We start from the raw sequence: 20,247 nt of genomic DNA on the forward strand, positions 1-20,247 counted from the left end.
GACCTTACTTCCCTGCACAGCTCGCTACTAGTGTCCTCCAACGTACCGACTCTTGTTCCCACTTTGGAAGTGCTACTGCTCTCCTTGTCCATGCGTTCCTGCAATCTGTCCACCTCGTACGTTAGGCCATCCAATTTTGAATTGATGTTGGCGAATCCAGAGCGCATCTACGCAAGGACTTGGCTTAATTCCGAGGCGGTGGGTGTCTCCGCTTGTTCCTGCCCCCTTCCCCACTGTGGGTGAAGTAGTTGCCATTGCTAATCTTCCTAACGTGGTTTCTAGGGTATCCTTATCTTTCTGCATTTCTTCTTTGTGGGTGAATGGTAGATGAGTGCTTTTTGCCCCTTCTCGCCATAAAGTCTTTGCTCGTTGGTTTCCTTCCTAAACCCCAGCCCGACTCTGGTCACTGGGGTGTGAGTCCAGATCTGCTCCTCATGGCTTGCCCCACTTGCCTGTTGTCGGCACTACAGGCAGGGATCCTCCCCTTATTCCGGCGTCAATGTCCTCCTCCTGATCTGGCGCTACGGGGGTAGGGGGTGGTAAGTGCTTCCCTTGCGTCTCTCACCTCCTCCAGCCCCATCCCCTGTTCATCAGTCGTCTCAGTGTACGTCGTATGCCGTGAGACAGCTTTAATGTCAGTATGATCCTGGTGTTGGGGGTGGGGGGGGTCTCCCCTCCGCTCTGTTCATGCTGTGGGGTTGTACAGTATGACTTATCTTTCCCGTTATTATCCCACTGCCACACCTTTTTCCTATCCTGCCTCTGATCTGCAAGGTTTGCGAGGTTCCACCATGTCCCATGCACCCCCAGCTATCGGTGCCCCCTTTCTGTTGGGCCTTGGCCACATGTTACAGGTTGTGCATAGCTTATTCTTTTGCAGCCCCCAGTTCCAAGTGGCCACTGTCACCACAATTCGTTGCTCGTGGCAGTTGGGGGCCGCGATTAAATAGCAAGCACTGTCTTGCACCCACTGTTTATGTTCACTGTGGACAATCTCTGGGCTGTCCGTCTACTCAATGCCTTACCGTCTGCCTCAGGCCACTACGTTCCACTGCTGGCCGGATTTATAACCCCCTGTATGTGTTGGCTTTACCTTCCCAGGTGGGCTTTGTGTCTCTGATCAGCCTTGTGTCTAGTTGCCGCCTGCGTCGGGTAGCCCGTTGTTTGCGGTCAATCCCCCAGCATCACGCCGCAGGCCCACTCCCTCCAAGTGTTGTGGCGCGTTAGTTTTTGCGCAAGTTTTTGGGGCAATAGCTGGGGACTCAGAGCACCCACATGGCGGACAACTTACTTGCTGAGCCGCCTAAAGTGGGCGGGCGGCCTGGCTCCCGGCCGCTTCTGTGGTGTATCCTCTCCCTGGTTCAGCGTGGCTTCTCCCTCGTTGGCCGTGATCTCCCCACTTTCCCCTTCACTTTCCTGGCACTTCTTCCCTGTTGGCGGTGTCCGCAGCCCAGATTGCCTTGTCCGATTCGAGGGGGGTAGCCTGCTCGCTTCTTCCTGATGAGCCACCGCCACCTGGCGGGACCCGTGGGCTCCCAGGCTCAAAATCTCAGTCGTGTTTAGTGTATGGGAGGGCTTCGGTATTCCGGGTGCTTCTCTTCCTCCGCAGCCGGCTGCTTCCTCTGTCGCCACGGCACAGGCTGTCTCGAGCTGCTAGCCGCCTGCGACGGTAGCTGTAGCCGTTCCTCCTGTGGGTTCTCTCACTGAGCCGCGCACAGATACCCAGTCAAAAACTGCACCGGGCCGCACTCTCAGCCTTACCCCACATTCGCGCACTTTGACGCAGCAGGACTTCTGGGCATCCGATTTCAATCAAATTTTGTATTCCCCTCCCGCTGACTATGGAAGGTGTTTGCTGGGGTTTCCAGCTGCGTTTGGCCCCGATGGAGCAGGTTCTAGTCTCCTCCTCTGCTAGGCCATCCGGGAGCTCAAAAGGATGCAGCCATCTTGGCTGTGGGCTCTCTAGCGCCCGCCGATTAAAGCTCATCCTTTTCAGTCTGTACTGCAAACAGACCCTGCACAACTCTCGCCGCCGACAAAAGAGACTGTATTGCCGTCTCTCACCAAACACTGCTGTGCACTCCGCTGTACTCTCTGAAATGTCTATTATATTACAGTGATGTGGTAACATATTTTTCTTAGTGTACTGAGGAACAATGCTATGTGATGCCACTTCCTGTTTGGTCAAGAGGTGAAAGGTCGTGTACCATCATTCCTCGTGATATCACTTGGGTGGTTGAAGGGGGGGTCAAATGACATCACTTCCTGTGATTTCATCAGAGCTCAAGGGTCGCGTAAAGTCACATCCGCTACTCCTGGCATTTTGGTGAAATTACGTCCCCGACTGCAGCAACACCTGACCCTTACCAATGATGGTGAAATCCTTATGCCCCGAGTTGCTTTCTTTTTATAGCAGACTTTTATTGGGCTGCCCCTTCCCAACATTTTACTAAGGACAATGTTTGCTATACCACACACTGATGGACGTATGCGTAGAAAGCGGTATAACGTTCTTTCATTGATGGGTGCAATTTCGATGTTTTTTTTTTTTTAACGAGTACATTCTACTGCAAAAACTCATCATGGGGGGGTTGTAAAACTATAAGGGGTGGGTGGAAGCGGGAATAGGTAAAAAAAAGCAATAGGGGATGGGTATTTCGGGGTACCCCACCAAAAATAAAAATAAATCAATTTCGATCAGTTTTTTCGGTTAAACACGCATAAAAAAACCATCGAAATTGCACCCGTCGATGAAATGACATAGAACCGTAGAAAGCACACATGGTGGGCTCCTTCCCCAAACACATTATTGGACTAATCCGGCATAAACTGGACTAAACAATGAGCCGTTTCACGTTGTCAAGGGGGGCAGTAGGTTGAGCTCATGCGCCCCTCAGATGAGGAGGCAAGGCTGGAAGCATTCTTATGGGAAGGCAAGTCACCACTTTGTTACCTCTGAAGAGCACTCCGTTATGCATCTGTACTGTTGGATACCTCTGTAAAGTGCTCTGTTGCATTTCTGAGCTAGGTCTGTGCTCATTGAATACCATAATAATAACAACAACTTTCCATCAGGTCACTATATTTCACTTCCCTTCATGGACATTACTGACAGACTCAAACTCTGAATATTTTTTGGCAGGTGCCGGGAAACGTGCCAGAAGGTCTAGTAAGAGGTTTCTCAAACTTCTTAGTCAGGTGACTAGCAATCTATAAAATTCTGGATGGCTGGTCAGGTCAGTTGGGTGGGTTAAGTTTAGAGGCAGGTGGCTGTGTTCAATGACTTGCAATCCACTGAATTAAGTCACCTCTGTTTGCCATGAACCGAAATTGAAGTGTAATCCTGGTTTCGCCAACAGTCAGTTACCGCAACTCAGACCTGTCACAGCGTGGGTGCACCGCCGTGCTTGTAGTCGGCTTCCTATCGAATGCCCATGTGCACTTCTGAAAGAAGAGATAAGGAGTCCTGGTGAAACTCCAAGGGTTCGTCAGGACGAAGTCAGTCATAAGTGGTGAGTTTGCATGGGCCCTTCCGAGGAGTGAAGAGTTTTTCCTGATGGTTAAACAAGACATTGATTTGTTTCAGGGTTATTTGAACATTGGGGAGCAGGTTTGGGTTGGGTATTTGCTTCTACTGTTTGTTTTTGCCTTGCTTTTTATCATGATTTTGGGAATGTTAAATATGAAATGTGTCCCGCTTATAGGACCAGCAAAATATTTGCAGTTTCAGGATAGTTGGGGCTGGTCAGGTAAGGGGCGATAGGCTCTCTGATGTATTATAGTTGTGAGTCTGGTAAAGGTTTGTGGATCCCAAACAATTTCTGGTATTTTGGCAGTTAGTAAAGGGAATGGAAAATGTATAAAAGGGGATGATGAAACGGGGAATAGATGAACTATATTGGCTTACATAAGTACAGCAAGTTGGGGGGAGTGCCTCAGAACTTCAGGACCACTCTGCTGTGTCTCAGTAAATCGCTCTCAATTCTGAGGACTGAACAAAAGTGGAGTCAATTGTGAGTGACCGAGCAAGCAGGACAGAGTGGCTGATACTAAAACAAGGTACAAAGATGGACAAAGAACATTCCAAGGAGATGGAAGCCCCACGTAAGGGCAGGCCTGCTCACTTCATGTATGCCAATTACAACAATGCTATGTGCACGTTTGAGGTCTGACATCTGTTAACACAAGATGAACTCCATACTTGGTTTCCAATAGATGGTACATTTAATCTGGATAAGTTAGTGGGTTTGAGACGCGCATTAAAGGTGCAGAAGGGGAAGGTAACCCTGATACAGTGAGGGGTATATGCTACACAACTAGAAGAGGCAACAACAAGACAGAAGGATTCAAATAGAAGAGGAATAAAAAATGTGAATGACCGACTGATGGGACAGAGTAGATTACTGAGAGGAGAATGGGCTGGTGGGCTATCTACTTTGTTGAGCCCCCAGATAATAAACTAAAAAAAGAAGAAAAGCCAGACGAGGAATCGGCGTACGGCATTATTGACTTTTTCACTAGTGACAACAGGGTGGCAAGCAGTAGGTCCTAATGCACCATGACACCAATGACATGCAGGCACGTGCTATAGGGCCACAACAAATGCCGATATCAATTGCCCAAGTGTAGCCAGGACCTTGTACCTCAGTGCCCCTGGTCCTCCATTCATGTCAAGTGTTCTTTCCTCTTCCACCCAGTCACTGACTAGGGGAGGAACACTGTATGGAATGGATTCTACTCCCCTTCACGCGACCCTCCAGATGTCTGGAGCTCCGGCGGTGGATGGAGAACCGTCATTTATGTACTGTCCGTGTTGCTTTGGTGTCCTGGGGACTTACATTACTTAGCTATGGAATATCCTAACAATAGGAAAACACCTCAGCTTTTTATCGTATTGTATGTCATACAGTGTTACATCTCTGCCTGGACTGACATGAACTAGCTCTTGAGAGTGATAATGCCTACGCAGATTAAGCATAGATTGACTCAGCATGCAAAAGGCCCAGCGTCAGATTCTGGCATTGGGAACACCATTGAACAGGTTGATCACAATTATCCCTGAGATCCATCCCGAAAAAAACCATTGGGGAAAACTGGGAACTGTAAACATAGTAAGGTGTTCACAAAGCATTCCGATATTAGCAAACCTGATGAGGCAGCTCAGACACTGATACATAATTATTTGGTCTCTGGCTTGCCCACCAAGATAGAAGCCCGAATGAAGACAGTTATTGGATGTCAAAATAAACCAATGTCAGAATTGGTTTAGTTTGAGAATCATTGTTTAACATGTCAGGAACAAAAAAAGACAACGTCAAATGACTTTACGATTACATAGCCTACAGGGGCAGGTGCAAGCCACCCCTGTGGAAAAGGGTGGATTCCGAAGAGAAATATGGGGCAGTGGAGCCCCACCATCCAACAGTGCAAGTATATTAGGAACAGCAGGGATGTCAGGGACAATATGGGACACTATGTAGATCCATCAGTGTGTAATTACTTTAAGGAGCCTGTTCACTGGAAAAATAAATGTCCCTACAGACGCCAGTGAGGTGTGTTCCCTAGTTCACAGGAACAGGGTTCCACTCCAAACCCTCTAATGGGCACACCAGACCCTTTTACCAATCATGATGCAAATGCTCCTGGTCCATTTCTGAACCCGAATACACCAAACTTCACCTCTAACCGCCTTTGCTACCACCGACAGATCCGGATCTTTTCTGACTCGGGCTGAAGATAACTGTACTGTAAGCCCTTTTACTTCAGTGGATCAAGAAGGGTCATATGGGCAATGTGAGGTATAAGGAAAATCTATTCCTTGCTTAGTTGACATAGGAGCTAACGGATCTGCCATACACTCTGAAGGGTTCTGATGTACCATTATCCACAAATAGTGAAGGCAGTAGCAATGAGTAACATTCCCACAGCACATCAGGTCATTGAATCCCTTACAGTCACACTAGGTCCCATAACTGATGATCACGCTTTCCTTCTTCGCCGCTCAGCCTCTGTTAACCTACAAGGTGGAGATTTGTTGTGTAAGCTCTGGCACACCATCTACTGCACTCTGGAAGGGGTGTTTGAGGTTTCCCAGTCAAAATACTTTAGCAGTTCAACCTGTCCTCCAGGTCCCGTCAGATAAGACCCCACAATCAGAGGTAGGGGACTGGTTTGCTGACATGATTTAAAAGACTTTATATTGAAATACCTATGGTTAGTTCATGATAAACAAGTTGTTTGCATCTATAAAGTCGAATATGTAAAGATTAAGATTGGCCTTTCCAAGAGGATTCCCCACGTTCTCTAGTATCCTGTGAAAACAGAGGCAGAACGAGGTCCAGTTATTGAATCACTTCTAAAGCAAAGTTTCATTATCCCTACCACTAGACCTTGCAACATGCTGATATTGCCAGACAAGAAGCTTGGTAAGAATACTTACTGAGTTGTGCAAGAACTTAGGGCAGTCAATTCAATGGTGATTCCATCTCCCATTGTCCCCAAAACAGACACTATTTTAGCATGCATAACCCTGACACCAACATCTTTCGAAGAATGGGATTAGTGTTCTGCTTTCTTCCCTGTTCCTATCCATAGAGGCAGTCAATATTTCATCATCAAATAATCAAATTTGTTTATTGCGGAATTAAATCTTCCATAAAACAGTTCACACCGTAAAACACATTTTTGGCAATTAATATCAATAAATAAAAGAGTGGAAAAAGAATCTAAACAGCCACAACATAATCCTTTCGTATCTTGTATGCCCGTTTAAGATATTGCAAGAAAACCCAAGCAACACAAGGTGAGTTAGCTGTGAGACGGTAACATAGTGAAGGGCAACACTGAAGAAAGTCCAACTGCATTAAAACAAATAACATTGGTCTTTTTCAAAGATCCAGATATGCGGGACAGAACAAAACCTAACAAATCTTTGGTTGATTTGTTGCATATCAGGCAACCAGTGAGATGCGCATACAGTGAGGCAACCCATGTAAACATTCTATCGCAGAGATCTCAAAGTGGGATCAAACACATATACAAAAAAACAGAAGAATCCCTGTCAACTGAAACCAATATTATAAACATAATTTATAAAAAGATTTTTCAGAAACAGAATCATATCAATTATAGAAATATAGGCTCACTTTAAGCAAATATTTTGTATAGGTATAAAACAGTAAAAGTGCAATATAGCATGAATAAACAGTAAATCATCTTTTTTACACATATACCCTAAGACCATGCACAAATCAAACAAACAAACAGTGGTGTTTGCTGCCGGTGCCAGCGACAATGTCAAAACAAAATCCAACTACAAAACATGACACAAACAAACGATTGTGATTTTAAGCTCACAAACAAATGTAAAATGAAAGTGAGCAAACATTTTTGTATTTTGTATATATTGTGCAACTAGTTTCATTTGTCCTTGCCACATTGCAGTGATGGCTTTTAGCAGTAAACAATAGAAACATGCTCTAGTAATTAGCCATCTATCATGGAAAATATTGTGTAAAGTGTGTGGTGTGCAAATAACACCATATCTATGATGAAAATTAATTGAAAGTTCTTAGAATCACGTGTATCCTTAACTGGGGCGATTAAACATGCCTTAACATTTTTCTGCAAAGTCTTGTCCCCAATACCTGATGAGGGCAAAAGTTCATTGATTTCAGCTAGGCTTTTTTTGATGTACTGAAACCAGGTAATTCTAAGGACACCATTATTTGCTATCAGTTCTTTAATATTCTGTGTTAGTGCTGCCCCGGGATTTGACCATGTACGTAGCCAGTGCAGAGCTGGTTCTAGGCACAACTCATCCTCCCAAAAACTAAGACCCAACTCTGAATGCAGCGCATAGTTTGAAGCAGATGTTGGGAGAAGCAACAGCTTCTTAAAAAAGTAATTTTCCATAACTTGAATATTTGCAACCTTGCTGAAGCCCAATAGCGATGCACCGTGTTTAATGGCTGCTTTTGTTTGCATGCTGCACTCCCGATGAATCATTTTAAGGGGTTGACATTTACACAGTGTGGCGGGTCAGAACAACACAGACTCTGATTTTCCATCTCACTGCTGATATTTAATAAATGAAAAGTGAAAACCCCTGTCTTTCCCAGTGATAAGGGTGTTCCCTACCTCGTCAGTGAGAGTCCAAATCAAGATCAGTCCACTGTGCAAACAAACCTATCCTAACCCTACCACTATTACTATACAAAAGCACAGGATAAGGACTCCCTTCTCCTGGTATCGGGTTCTTCGCCAAGTTCAGTTCACTAAAGTATCCTACTTTTATTAAGTCACACAGTTCAGATACTGGGTTCTTTGTGGTTTCAACAGTCTTTCCCTCAATTACTCTTTCTGTCCTTCTGGTTCTCTTGTCTTATTCTAGTTGTGTTTGTCCCTTTCCTTTCATGGGATAAGTGTATTCCTCTTTCTTCATTTAGATTTAAGGTTTTTTCCTTATTCAATGTCCACTCTTTATCTCGACTGGGACTAGTATGAGCCTTCCAGTAATAAATCGACGGTCCCCCTCCAGAGTCTCCCAATTTCCCCATTATCTGGATTGTTCTGGGATAACTTCACTGGGATTCCAAACAGGCTGGGACCCTCTCTTTCGCTTGTCACGTTGGCTTCTCGTAACTTCTGTGGTCTCACATACAGTTTTCTCTGTTCTTTCTTTTTTCGTCCAGTTCAGAGTGTTATCAGCGTGGTTTACTGGCCCACAAGTCCACCACGACTTGATTGCGGTCACACCACCACTTATCTCTTGCTCAGGAACAGGATGCCTTACGTCCACCTCCATTTTTCATCTCTCTTCTCCTTTCCAATGCCGCACATCGGAAGCTGCACTTGGACTCCTTTTTGGCATTGAACGCTGCACGTCCATGCTTCCTTCAGTGTACCTCTGCAAACAGATCAGGGGTCCGCTCCCGCACAATGTCTCCGCCTCTATCTTTTATTATGTTGCCGTGCAACTTCGCCAGCGCAATTTCATAGTCGTTCCGCTCCGTTTGGTTAATGCACAGTTGTTTTCCAGAGGTTTTCTTCGTCTCAGTAAACTTAGGTTTTCCTTCATAGGCACAAGTATGCCGATGACAGTAACATATTTTGGTTAGTTCTTCATATCTTTCTTCATTGGATTTTTTTTATTAGTAGTTTAGTGGTATATTACTTAGGGAGTGCATCCTAAGAACTGGAGTCCCACTTGCCTCTACCCCTACAGACGGTATTGCAGAGCAGCCTCACCTCCCTACCCTTACAGGGAAAGCCTCCCCTTCCCTGGGGAGAAGTGATGGATTCCCACAATTCGTCACAATAGCCATAAAGCAAGCCACCCCCCCCCCCCCCAACAGTTTCATTCTTCGCACCTGCTTCATAACGTGCCCATCTCCTGTTAAGTCATTGCAGTCCATATTTGCTTTTCCCATAGGGCAATCCAGTACGTTTGGATCTGGCTTCCCCAGGGATACACTGAATCCCCTACCTTATTTTATCAATAGTTAATTAAATATTTGGATGACATCAGGTTTCCGTGTAAAGGCAATGCTAGTGCAGTATGTGGATGACTTAAGGTTAGCATTACTGTCATATGAAGCTTGTGAAATAGACACATGGGTGTTATTGACTGTGCTGGCTAATAAAGTCTCATGGCCTCAAAACATAAATTACAATTGTGTACGGAAAAGGTACACTATTTAGGACATGATATTGTAATGGGTCATTAAGTCATAGTCCCCTCCAAGAACGGGGCTGTACACAACATTCCAAAGCTGAAAACAAATACACTGGCTATGAGGCGCATACGAACCCGGAACGTTCGTACACCCCGCGCTCGTGGCATAGATCGAGAAAGCCACTCTAGCAGCGGCGCCCCCATCCAGCAGCAGGCGGAAAAACTTTCCCACCAACGGGAAGAAGCGGGCTGGCTCCCCGCCAGTGGGTAGTGTGGCCCCCGCCTTCTCCAGAAACTCGGGCGGTCGAGTACATCTCCTGCCAACGGCAATGTCTTTCCCAAGCGGGTCGGAGCAAGTCAGCTCCCCACCGGTGGGTAGTGTGCCCCTCCAGCAACTCCGGGCTGTCAAGTACAGCTCCTGCCAATGGCAATGTTTCCCAATTGGGTAGGAGCATAAAGGCTCCCCGCTATCAGAACATTTCTGAGCGGTTGAGCGCACCTCCCGCTTACAGCGGGCAAAGCAAGTCGGAGCACAAAAACCCGGCCAATAAAACATACTGCGGTCACGGCAACCGCAACCCCAGGTTCCAGGCCCCAAATAAGACAAGCGCATGTGGCGCACAGCTATGTCAGTGAAGGGCAAAAAAGGGAGACAGTGCTGCAACCGCACACGGCGCATGAGCCGCGTGAAGGCACAGCGTGGAGATCACACGCAGGAACTTCCAGTCTACTAAAGCACATGGCATCAACTACAACCAGTCCAGAAACAACGATCAACCACAAGAAAGAGGAATATCACAGAAATATTCCACCATCCAGTCATAAAACAAGGTTAGTCTGCAAAGGGCTATTACTGCACAACGCATAGCCTTGTAAGACACAGACAGTCAAAATGTCAAAGGATGACTCACTAACGGTCCCGATGACACCCGCTCAAGCACTACCCGCCAGAATGCATGAAAGACTCATCACACAGCTACCCTCCAATTGCCTGACCATACAGACTCCAGCACATTAGGCCCGTGCTGGAAGAGATGGATAAGGGACTTCGAGGTATGCTTAAAGGCCATTGGCCCAATAGATGATGAAAAAAAAAAACAGCTTACTGACCTTCTCGATCGGCTCAAACGTCAGGGACATCGTAGAGGAGCTTCCCACAAGTGCCACTGACACCTACTCAAGCCTAAAATCAGCACTCAGACTACTTTACTCGACACACAAACATGGACTACGAGAGACACATCTTCCATACAACCAAACAAACAAAAGGTGAGACCATGGATGCTTTTGTGATGTGTTAAGACTTAGAATGAAGTACTGCGACTTCAATAATTAATCAAACGAAGAGAGCCTGCGCTCACAAATTATCGTGGGGTGTGAGAGTGCAGATTTTAGAAAGCGACTGCTACAAAAACCACACAACCCAGAAGAAATACAGTGTTTAGCTCGCTTAGATGCTGCCCTGGTGTCACAAGTTGAAGGACTAGATGAGATGAAATAAAGATCACGAGAGCGTCAACAAGCTAGAAGGCCCCTTGAAATGGAATGCGGAGCTGTGCTGCTATCGGTGCGGCTGTGAATACCCGCACGAAGGACAATGCCCGGCCAGGGGTCAGCAGTGTGCAGCCAGTGGTGGAGACAACCACGAATAAAGCAGTGTGCTGCATATACCATAGCCAGATGCGGGGAGAAGGAAGGTGCAGGAAACCATCACAGGACAGGGAACAAAGACCACAGAGTCCGCCCCGAGCGATCACCTAGGCATATGGAACCCCCTGAACGCAGGCACAAGGAAGAAAAGTCAGAGAGAAGTCGAGAACGGACATCAGGAGACTGGAGAGACAGCAAGCCACCCACCTCTAGACCAAGAGAGAGACCCAGAAGATATGTCAGATATTTGGTCGAACACTTACAATCAGACAGCGTTTCTAGTGCATCCTCGGAGGAATACCCTAGAAGACACGAGAGGACACAGGAAGAACCACAAAGGAAAGGATACCTAAATGCGTTAGGCAACCCAATTGCAAAAGAACACAGTCTGACACTGATCAAACACATAAACAAGAAGGCTGCTGAGTTCCTGATAGACATGTGGGCAACCGTGAATAAGTGAGGAAATATATAACAGCATACCAAACGTCCCACGTTTGCGACCCGCAAAAGCACGGATCTACCCCTATGGCTAAAAGGCGCCCCTGCCATGCAAAGGCTACTTCACTGCGTTGTGTAGCTATAAAGGACAATCCAAGGAAATCCCCATGCACGTTCTAGAAGCCGCCACTGAGCGGGAGTGCATTCTAAGTTACAAGGCTGCAATCGACATGGGCCTCATCCACGTCCTCTACAGACTCCTGGTACACAAATACCTAGACACTACTGCAAACATCGAGCAAGTATTCCCCACACTTTTCAGAGGGTTGATAAAGCTGAAAGGGCGCCAGACTGAACTGCACATTGACGCCAAAGTCACCCCAGTCACACAACATTATCGGGGAATCCCCATAAACATACAGAGGCAAGTGGAAGAAGAACTAACGAAATTGCTAGATGCAGACAGTGAGCCTGCTGAGGGTCTCACACCATGGGTGTCCCCATAGTGACGGTAGCCAAGAAAGACTCGACAGACATCCACATATGCGTGGACATGTGGCGGCCCAAGGAAGCCTCCTCCTAGAAAGCCATCAAGCCCCATGCATCACCGACACGGTACACCTCCTTAACGGGGCAACAATATTGTCCAAACTAGACCTCAACAAGGCATACCATCAACTGGAACTCCAAAAGGTGTCCCGACACATCACCACCTTTGCCACTCATCTGAAGTTTTACAGATATAAGCGTCTCAGCTTTGGCGTCTGTCTGCGGCAGTCATTTTTCAAGCTGAGATCCATAACGTCATTAAACATATACCCAAATGTCTGAACTACAGTGATGACATTTTAGCGTTCGGACAAACCCAAGAGCAACATAATAACACCCTCATGAGAGTGTGAATGGCCCTCGAGGAGGCCCAACTCACCCTGAACAAGGAGAAATGCGAGTTCAGGAAACAGGCACTTCGTTTCTTTGGTCACCTATTCTCCTCCAAAGGGATGAAAAGACCCGGAAAAGGTTAGTGCCCTCACAGACGGTGAACCACACAATTCCACGACAGACCTATGGTCATTTCTTAGACTGCCAAGCTATTGTACATGTTACATAAAAGATTTTGTGTCTGTCAGTGAGCCCCTCAGAGCACTCATCAAGCTAAAAGCAGAATGTAAGTGGACAGAAAGATGCCAGTAAGCGTTCCAACTAATAAAGCAGCGTGTATCAGATGCCAAGATTACAGTCCCTGGCTGTTCGAATTCTGTAAACCACACCTGGAAAGAAGACTTGTTCTCACCAGGTTGTTTGGGGCTTCACAGATAGACTTTTCAGGAACCATCAATGTGTGTACTTACATTTGGATACTTGGTTAATCTTGATACCCTAGGAGGTACCCCTGGTTGTTGTCAAAGTTTTATGCAGGCAGTCTTTAACCTCAATTCCCATTCAATTTCATTGGGGTACATTCTGCAGCACTTAACACCTCCCAGGGATGCTGGCTCTCGAAATCATGTCTGGAGCTCTTCCCATGCGTCTCCTCCGTCGGCCATGGAGTGGTTTGCTGCCAAATCTGCCCCTGTGAGGTAAAACTGGGACTTGCATGCCTTTTCCCATTTTTCCTTCATCCGGTTTGGGTCCAGTGAGTCCAAAGACTAGAATTTTAACTTGTCCCTTATGTATTTTTTTTAAAATCATGTCTTCGACTTCTACTATTGTGAATGCCTGATTACACTATTTCCAGTAACAATGTATCTATTTTTCCCTGTGTAATGTCTTGTGATGCTTTCAGCCTAAATTCATCTCGTTTGGTGGCATGTTTCTGTTTTAGAAATGTTGTCCCCTCTGTAGATCCTACATTGGCTGTGTGCACATTTTTATTTTCCAAATAATAGGTTCTAGAAGTGTAGAAATGCTGTGACTTTGTCAGTGTTGACATTTAGAATCCTGTTTTGACCATAATTACTGTGGTTTCTAATGTCTTCCCTTCTTTTCCCACCAAAATATTTCTATATGTAATGTGCCTGTTGTGACAAGGTAAGTGATGTGATTAATCATGTGGAGTCATCACTGACCCCAGCCCACAATCTCCTCCCGTGTGGCCAGGGGATTGCAGCCGCTACTTAATCCTGACCCTGGGGGTGGTATTATGAGGGATGATCACATGGGAGGAGATGGCTGTTGGGGAGATGTGGTGACTCCATCAAGAGAGATGCAGTATTCCTCCCTTCCAAATGAAGAAAACCCTATCATTCCTAAATTCCTGATGGCCTGTTGTCACTACACAAATCCCTCTAGTTATAAAACCCCTTCCGGCCAGACATTCTAGACAGACTACCATTTACACCTCATATGTACATAACACACACAACACCCCTCTGATGTTTTTGTGCTAACTAATAATTCCAAACAAAATAATCTTAGGAGTCCTACAAATTCTATGGCCTCCAACGCCCATAAAGCTTCAAGAGGAAGCCCGAGTTGATATGGATCAAAGAAAACACTAAACTGAATGTGCAGGCTAGTTGTTGTGATGAGATCCAATTGTGAGGGACATTTAAAAATGGCGTCTGCATTAGCAAGAGAGAGAGAAGCCGAACAGAGGAATAAGAAGGCAAGAACTATGGAAGGAAGCTGAAGCACGGGAATGGATCGTGCTGGGGAAAGTAGGCGTTTTCCATCTGCCGCTTGCAGGCAGTGCTTTTTGGAGTGGCATGATCCCAAAGAAGACACCGCAGGAACTGTAAGAGGACTGCTGGGGAACCGGCAGCTACAGCAAAGCTGCCAACAGCATGGTCAAGCAGCAGGCTTAAAGACGGACAAATGCAGAGCCAGCAGAAGAGCTGAAAGAGGTTCTGCAGAGTGGAGAATGCCACCCTGAGGTGAACGCTTCACTGCAGCAAAGTGCATAGGGTTGCCACAAGCCAAGAAAGTATATTCAGTGAAGGAATACAACTTTGCTATGCTAAAAGACAGTGAGAACATTATAAAGGAGCCTTGGTGAGAGAAACACATCAGGCAATCAATATTTGGGGTAAAGATACCTGGCAGAGAAGCATACCAGGGGATATACAAGCCCCAGAAAGGGATTCCTGACAGGGGAGTATACCAGGTAATCCAAATTCATTTGAAATACACAGTGGACACAGACGTTGTGGGCAGATACCTGGCAGAGTATACCATGTGATCTGTAAAAAGCAGATGAAAAGAAGTCCTGACCGACAAGGCAAGTTGAAGTGAGAATTTAAAAAAAAGGTTGACATTGTTGGAAGATACCTGGCAGGAGAGTATACCAGGAGATCTGATAAACCTACTAAAGGCTTTCAATCAGGGGGGCATAACAGGAGGTTCTTCATAAGAAGTCATTTTAAAAGATACACTTTCACCATTCTTTAGGAACTAAGGTTTGAAAAAGACACTTTTGCCATCCTTGAGAAGTGGTTATTTGAAAGAGACACTTGCCGTCGTACCTAAGACATCCAGGGGACGGAAACGCCCTCTGGATCTAATAATTATTTTGTTGTATTTATCTATTTGTTTTTTAACACGTTTTACTGAACTTACAGAGAAATTCGCTTTACACTCTTAGTTGTTCAGGGTCAGATTCATGTTTTGGACACAAGGACAGTGTATATAATTTTGACGACGAGAAACAGACTGATCTTTAGTTTGTTTTAGTTTCCTAGGGAGGGAAACTGTTTACGAAAGTGGCAGATAGACCTTTATCTAACCAATGTATTTTAATAAAGATGTCTAATGTTGAAAACACTCCCAATTTTTGTCCGCCTCTCATTTCTGACCCCTCACAGTAACCTTTGCTGACACAGGGAGTGCTACCACAGATGGGGCGGTGGCAGATGAGGCCCCAAATTCCTGTGCCCTCAACAAGCAAGTTACACTTTATATATAGGCAGTACCCACTTGCACCATCCCAGATCTCTTACCAGAAATACTTGTCTCTTTCCTAGACCCATAGCCAACATGGCAGCAATATGGAGACCCCAGTAGAGAGCACGCAACCCATCAGTTCAACACGCTATCAACATTTCAGCATCAGAATCCCTGAACCAACAAATGGAGAGATAGCAGAAGGAGCTGAAAGTCACTGTGGACGCCAAACATGTCACACACCGCTCCCCCCTCACAGACGTGCTCTGAAGTGGAACCGATGTTCCTCAGACTTAAGAGGGAGCTGTGCCCACTAAATGAATTAATCACTTACCTTGGGCATTGCTGCCCCACGGTGCCCTACTACGAACTGGGACACTCTACAGGTTGGCATGCAATGCTTGCAACACGGCAGCTCTGTGCAACACAAAGGGGCGGGGCTTAACCCATCACATATTACTTCCCGTGACCCTAACACCTCCCAGGCAGGGAAAGCAGGGCCAGATTGGCCAGGGCTAGAAAGCCAATGGACGAAGATGTAGAAGGGTAGAAAGAGCTACAGGAAACCGAAAGTTGAGAGTTGGTCGGGTGTGGTCCGAGGAGGTGGCAGACCAAGAGACTAGCGGGAGGAGGGATAGTGGACTGGAGTGTGGTGGTGAATAAAAGGGAGGGGAGATATTGGGTGATGAGAGCTAGTGGTACTGTGTTGAGAGTGTACGTGTGATGTGGGTGAGAGAGCATTGAGTATCACATGTAAGAGTGAAAGGAGGATTGCGGAATAGAAGGTGGGGTGCAATAGTAGTATGGAGGATTGACTAGTAGAGTGGAGGAGGGAGTGGGAGAGGGGAGTAGGGTTATGGAAGAGGGAGTAAGAATTTGGAGAAAAAAATGTGGAGAAGGGGGAACTAGGGTGGAGGAGGGAGTAGTAGAGTGGAGGAGGCTGTAGTAGGGTGGAGGAGGCGTAGAAGGCAGAAAACCCAGCCCACAAAGGGAGGATATGGGAAGAGTTGGAAGTAGCTTGTTACCTTGCTAGATATTAGCATCTCATTTTGGTAGCCAATGGAGCAGAGAACCTTCAAGGCTGGAGGGGGAGGGTTATAAAAAGCCAACAGTCTGAAACAAAAGGTGTTTGGGTGAGGTTGGAGGAAGCCCAACAGACCAGATTTGAGTGTGCAACAGATGGAGGAGGACTTGGAGGAGAATTGACCTGTTGGGACAAAATGAAGGAAAAGGATCGGGCTTCAGAGGATGGTACCAAGGTGGTGGTTTGTTCATGAGTCACAGCAGCTGAAGAGAATTTTGAAAGTAGAGCTGAATGAGGTTGAGAGTGAGTGGGAGAGAAAGGAGAACTAAGGAGGGAGTAAGAGGCGAGAGGGGGAGGAGAGTAGAGGCTGGAGGTGGGAAGGAGAGTAGAGGTAGGAGCGGGGAGGAGAGTAGAGGCATGAGTAGAAGGGGAGTGAGAGCGAGGAAAGTAGAGATGGGAGTGTGGGAAAGCATGAGATCAGAAGGGAGCTGGAGAGTAGTGTTGGGAAGGTGAAAGAGAAGGTCAAGAGAATGAGGGAAAAGAGGAATAGAGACGGAGGGAAAGAGAAACAGAGACCATCGAGAGTGACGAAAAAGTTCAGTCATCTGGAGGGAGGATGCCAGGCCAATACGACGACCACGCTACGACACCAAAGAAGTCCCTGAGGGAGTTAGTTAGCGATGGCTATGGTCCTTATGCCTCCCTACAGTAGCACTAGCCTAGAGAGTAGGGGTCAAATGCCTATAATGAATCTGCATTGCAAAAAGACCATTTGTAGAAGAGACTGGGTGGGAAGGTTGAATACCCTCAATGGACAAGGGAAAAAGTTCAGGGGTCACACCTAGCCTGCAAACCCCAAGTGCCTGTTTTTGTAATACCAGTTTCACAAAAGAAACTAAAAATGTGCTCTGGTTGTCTTGCGACTCATTCGAACTCCACTACCTTTAATTATAACAGGATTTTGTCTGACATGCACAAGCACAAGCAACACTCCTTTACCAGTAAACGATACAGAGATGCAATGGTATAATAATCAGATTTAGAAAAGGGAAGATTAATGTTAAAACACCTGAACATACAATACATGCTTGGCTTGTACAATTCTTACCATTCTATCGCTTCCAGATTGCCATTATCCTGCCCCAGCTTTTTGTAGACAGCCTCCTTCAGAATATCAGCACTGCCCTCGGAAGGGATACCAAGAAGGTGACACTGCAGCTCTCGCTATGTATATATATATATAAAGGTAAAGTTTTCAAATTAGTAAAGTGGACATATGCCATTGTTTGCATTTTTATAGTTTACTAGGCTGCAGATATGGATGGAATTCAAAGGATGAAATTCATTTTAAATTGACACATCTTCAACACTGAAAGACAACCAATAGCATTCATGGATCTGACAGTCCCAAGCAGGTGGGACACTACCCTCTTGAAAATGGAATCTGTTTTTGAAGTGATGAAAAACAGAGGCTTTGCACATCCACGTACAATATATTTACCAAGGTGTGGCACATGGCTATTGCGCTCTAGTCCCCAGATGTACAGGAACCTGTCTTGCACTTCAGTTGAGAGTATCTTTTATCTGACTCACGATAGATGGCAAACTCATGCTTGAACCACAGGTTAAACCCATTGCAAGGAGATGCTTCTGTCAACTCCAAAAGATACAAAACATCATGCCCCAACACACTTTCACTCACAGATCCATGGCAGCGATTTCATTAGTGCTCACTCTCAAGACTAGATTATGCCACCAGGCAGCCTTTACTTGGGGCTGATTAGCATATATATACAAAATGTTTGTGGGTTTGTGGCTTGGTGAGGGGTATGAGAGGTGAATGGCACTGAAAGGCAAAGGCAGGTAGCATTGCAGAAGTTTCCAAATTGTTGCGACAACCATTTCTGTTACTCTTATGAATATTGCTATAAGTGTTATTTCACGAGAGGCTGTGTGAACGAGCCATTCTTGCTGCCAAAAAATATTCTGTTAATGAAATTAATAATCAGATCAGGATATGCTTCAGGGCACAGTTACGGAGTACAACTCAATCAATACGATGGTGGATACTGGAAAAGCTGTAAACTAACCAACAGAATTCCTCAACTCACTTGACCCACATCACCTTCGACTGAAAGTTGGGTCACCCAGCATGCTGCTTCGGAATCTCGAACCACCTAGGCTGTGTAATAGCATAAGGCTATGTGTCAAAAAATAAATTGCTGCCCAAAGTAATTAACACTGTTGACCGGGAAGGAAAAAGGAGACGATGTATTCATCCCTGCATTCACTAATTCTGACAGACATGCCGTTTAGTTCCAAGCGCCTGCAGTTCCCGGGCAGGCTGGCATTCGGTATCACGATCAACAAAGCACAGGGCCAGTAAATCAAGTGCACTGGTACTAACTTGGAATCTCCACGTTTCTCCCACAAGCATTTATATGTCGCGTGTTCTAGAGTGGGTGCCCCAAATCAGTTGTATATCGTTGCTCCAACTAGCTAAACAAACATTTTTCTTCGTAAACAAGCCTTACAATGAACATGTCACCCACCATTCTGCTCAGGAACCTCCATTGTGTTCTCACGTAGTTAGTTTCAGAATGAGTTTTTAAGAACAACAGAAATTGTCTTGTGTAGTCTTTATAAGAAAATATTTTTTAAATATAAAATATAGTGAATTTTAAATTTCACCTTTCTTATGGAGCCTTTCTGAAAAGCATGAAGCTACCTCAAAGGATTTCTAACAAATAGGAAACCAAATCCCGGCAATGCACTGTATATCAGCTAGTAGGCTTTAAAGAGTACAACATACTGACGCTAGAATTCTTCTGAGACTTAAAAGATGCAAATAAATCACCCAAACCTCCTAAACACTCGACTTGCTACCAATCAAACACAGGAGTCACTTCAAAACTGTGCATTGTCAGCAGCACCTTTTACGACATGTGCCCATAATCCATCACAAGCAAATGCATTGGCTACTTACCATTGAGAAGGCTTCAATAAAGCAATGGTTTACTAGTAGCGGTGTCAACCTTCAACTAGAAACTCATTGCCCAAACAGCTTTGCACACAGAAAGACCCCCTGCCCTTCAGAAAAACAGCAGAAAACCTGCAACCAACACAAGAAACCTCAACCAACAGAGGCCAAATCACATTAAGATGGACCTGAAGGAACCGCTTCTCCAAAGTTATGAGATCATCCCACAAACCCACCACAACCTGCTAGCAAAGTTATATGGGAGAACAGAATCATCATCAAGTTTGCGACCTGCATACTACACGTCAGCCAAGGAGTATGGGAAACTGGACTTGCTGAGCTCAATTATCTCACACCATTCTATCTAAAACAGATTGTCCACAACCCTTGCCAACAAGTTCTACAACTAAATCTACATTGGAACACTATCACAACTGAAACCGGCATTAATCCAGAAAACAACCTCAACCAATAGGTGCCCACACACGGTAACAATAACCAGACAGGACCCCTTTTGCTTAGTTCATAAAAAAAATACCACATATCGACATTCAACTCACCAGAACAAGTATTTGGCCAAAATACCCTTTTGGA

At 45.6% G+C, this 20,247-nt stretch overlaps 1 protein-coding gene across 1 annotated transcript in view; it reads right to left on the reverse strand.

Moving 5' to 3' along the window:
• AASS (aminoadipate-semialdehyde synthase) overlaps positions 1 to 20,247 on the reverse strand; it is a 950,357-nt gene that overhangs the window by 61,198 nt on the left and 868,912 nt on the right. The window contains exon 21 of the mRNA XM_069629092.1: positions 17,782 to 17,897. Within this exon, the coding sequence (XP_069485193.1) occupies positions 17,782 to 17,897 (116 nt within the window). The remainder of the gene's footprint in view (positions 1 to 17,781; positions 17,898 to 20,247) is intronic.

This window comes from Ambystoma mexicanum, chromosome 12 (genome assembly GCF_040938575.1).
Source record: "Ambystoma mexicanum isolate Mex_15411 chromosome 12, UKY_AmexF1_1, whole genome shotgun sequence".
In the NCBI taxonomy this organism is placed as follows: Eukaryota; Metazoa; Chordata; class Amphibia; order Caudata; family Ambystomatidae; genus Ambystoma; species Ambystoma mexicanum.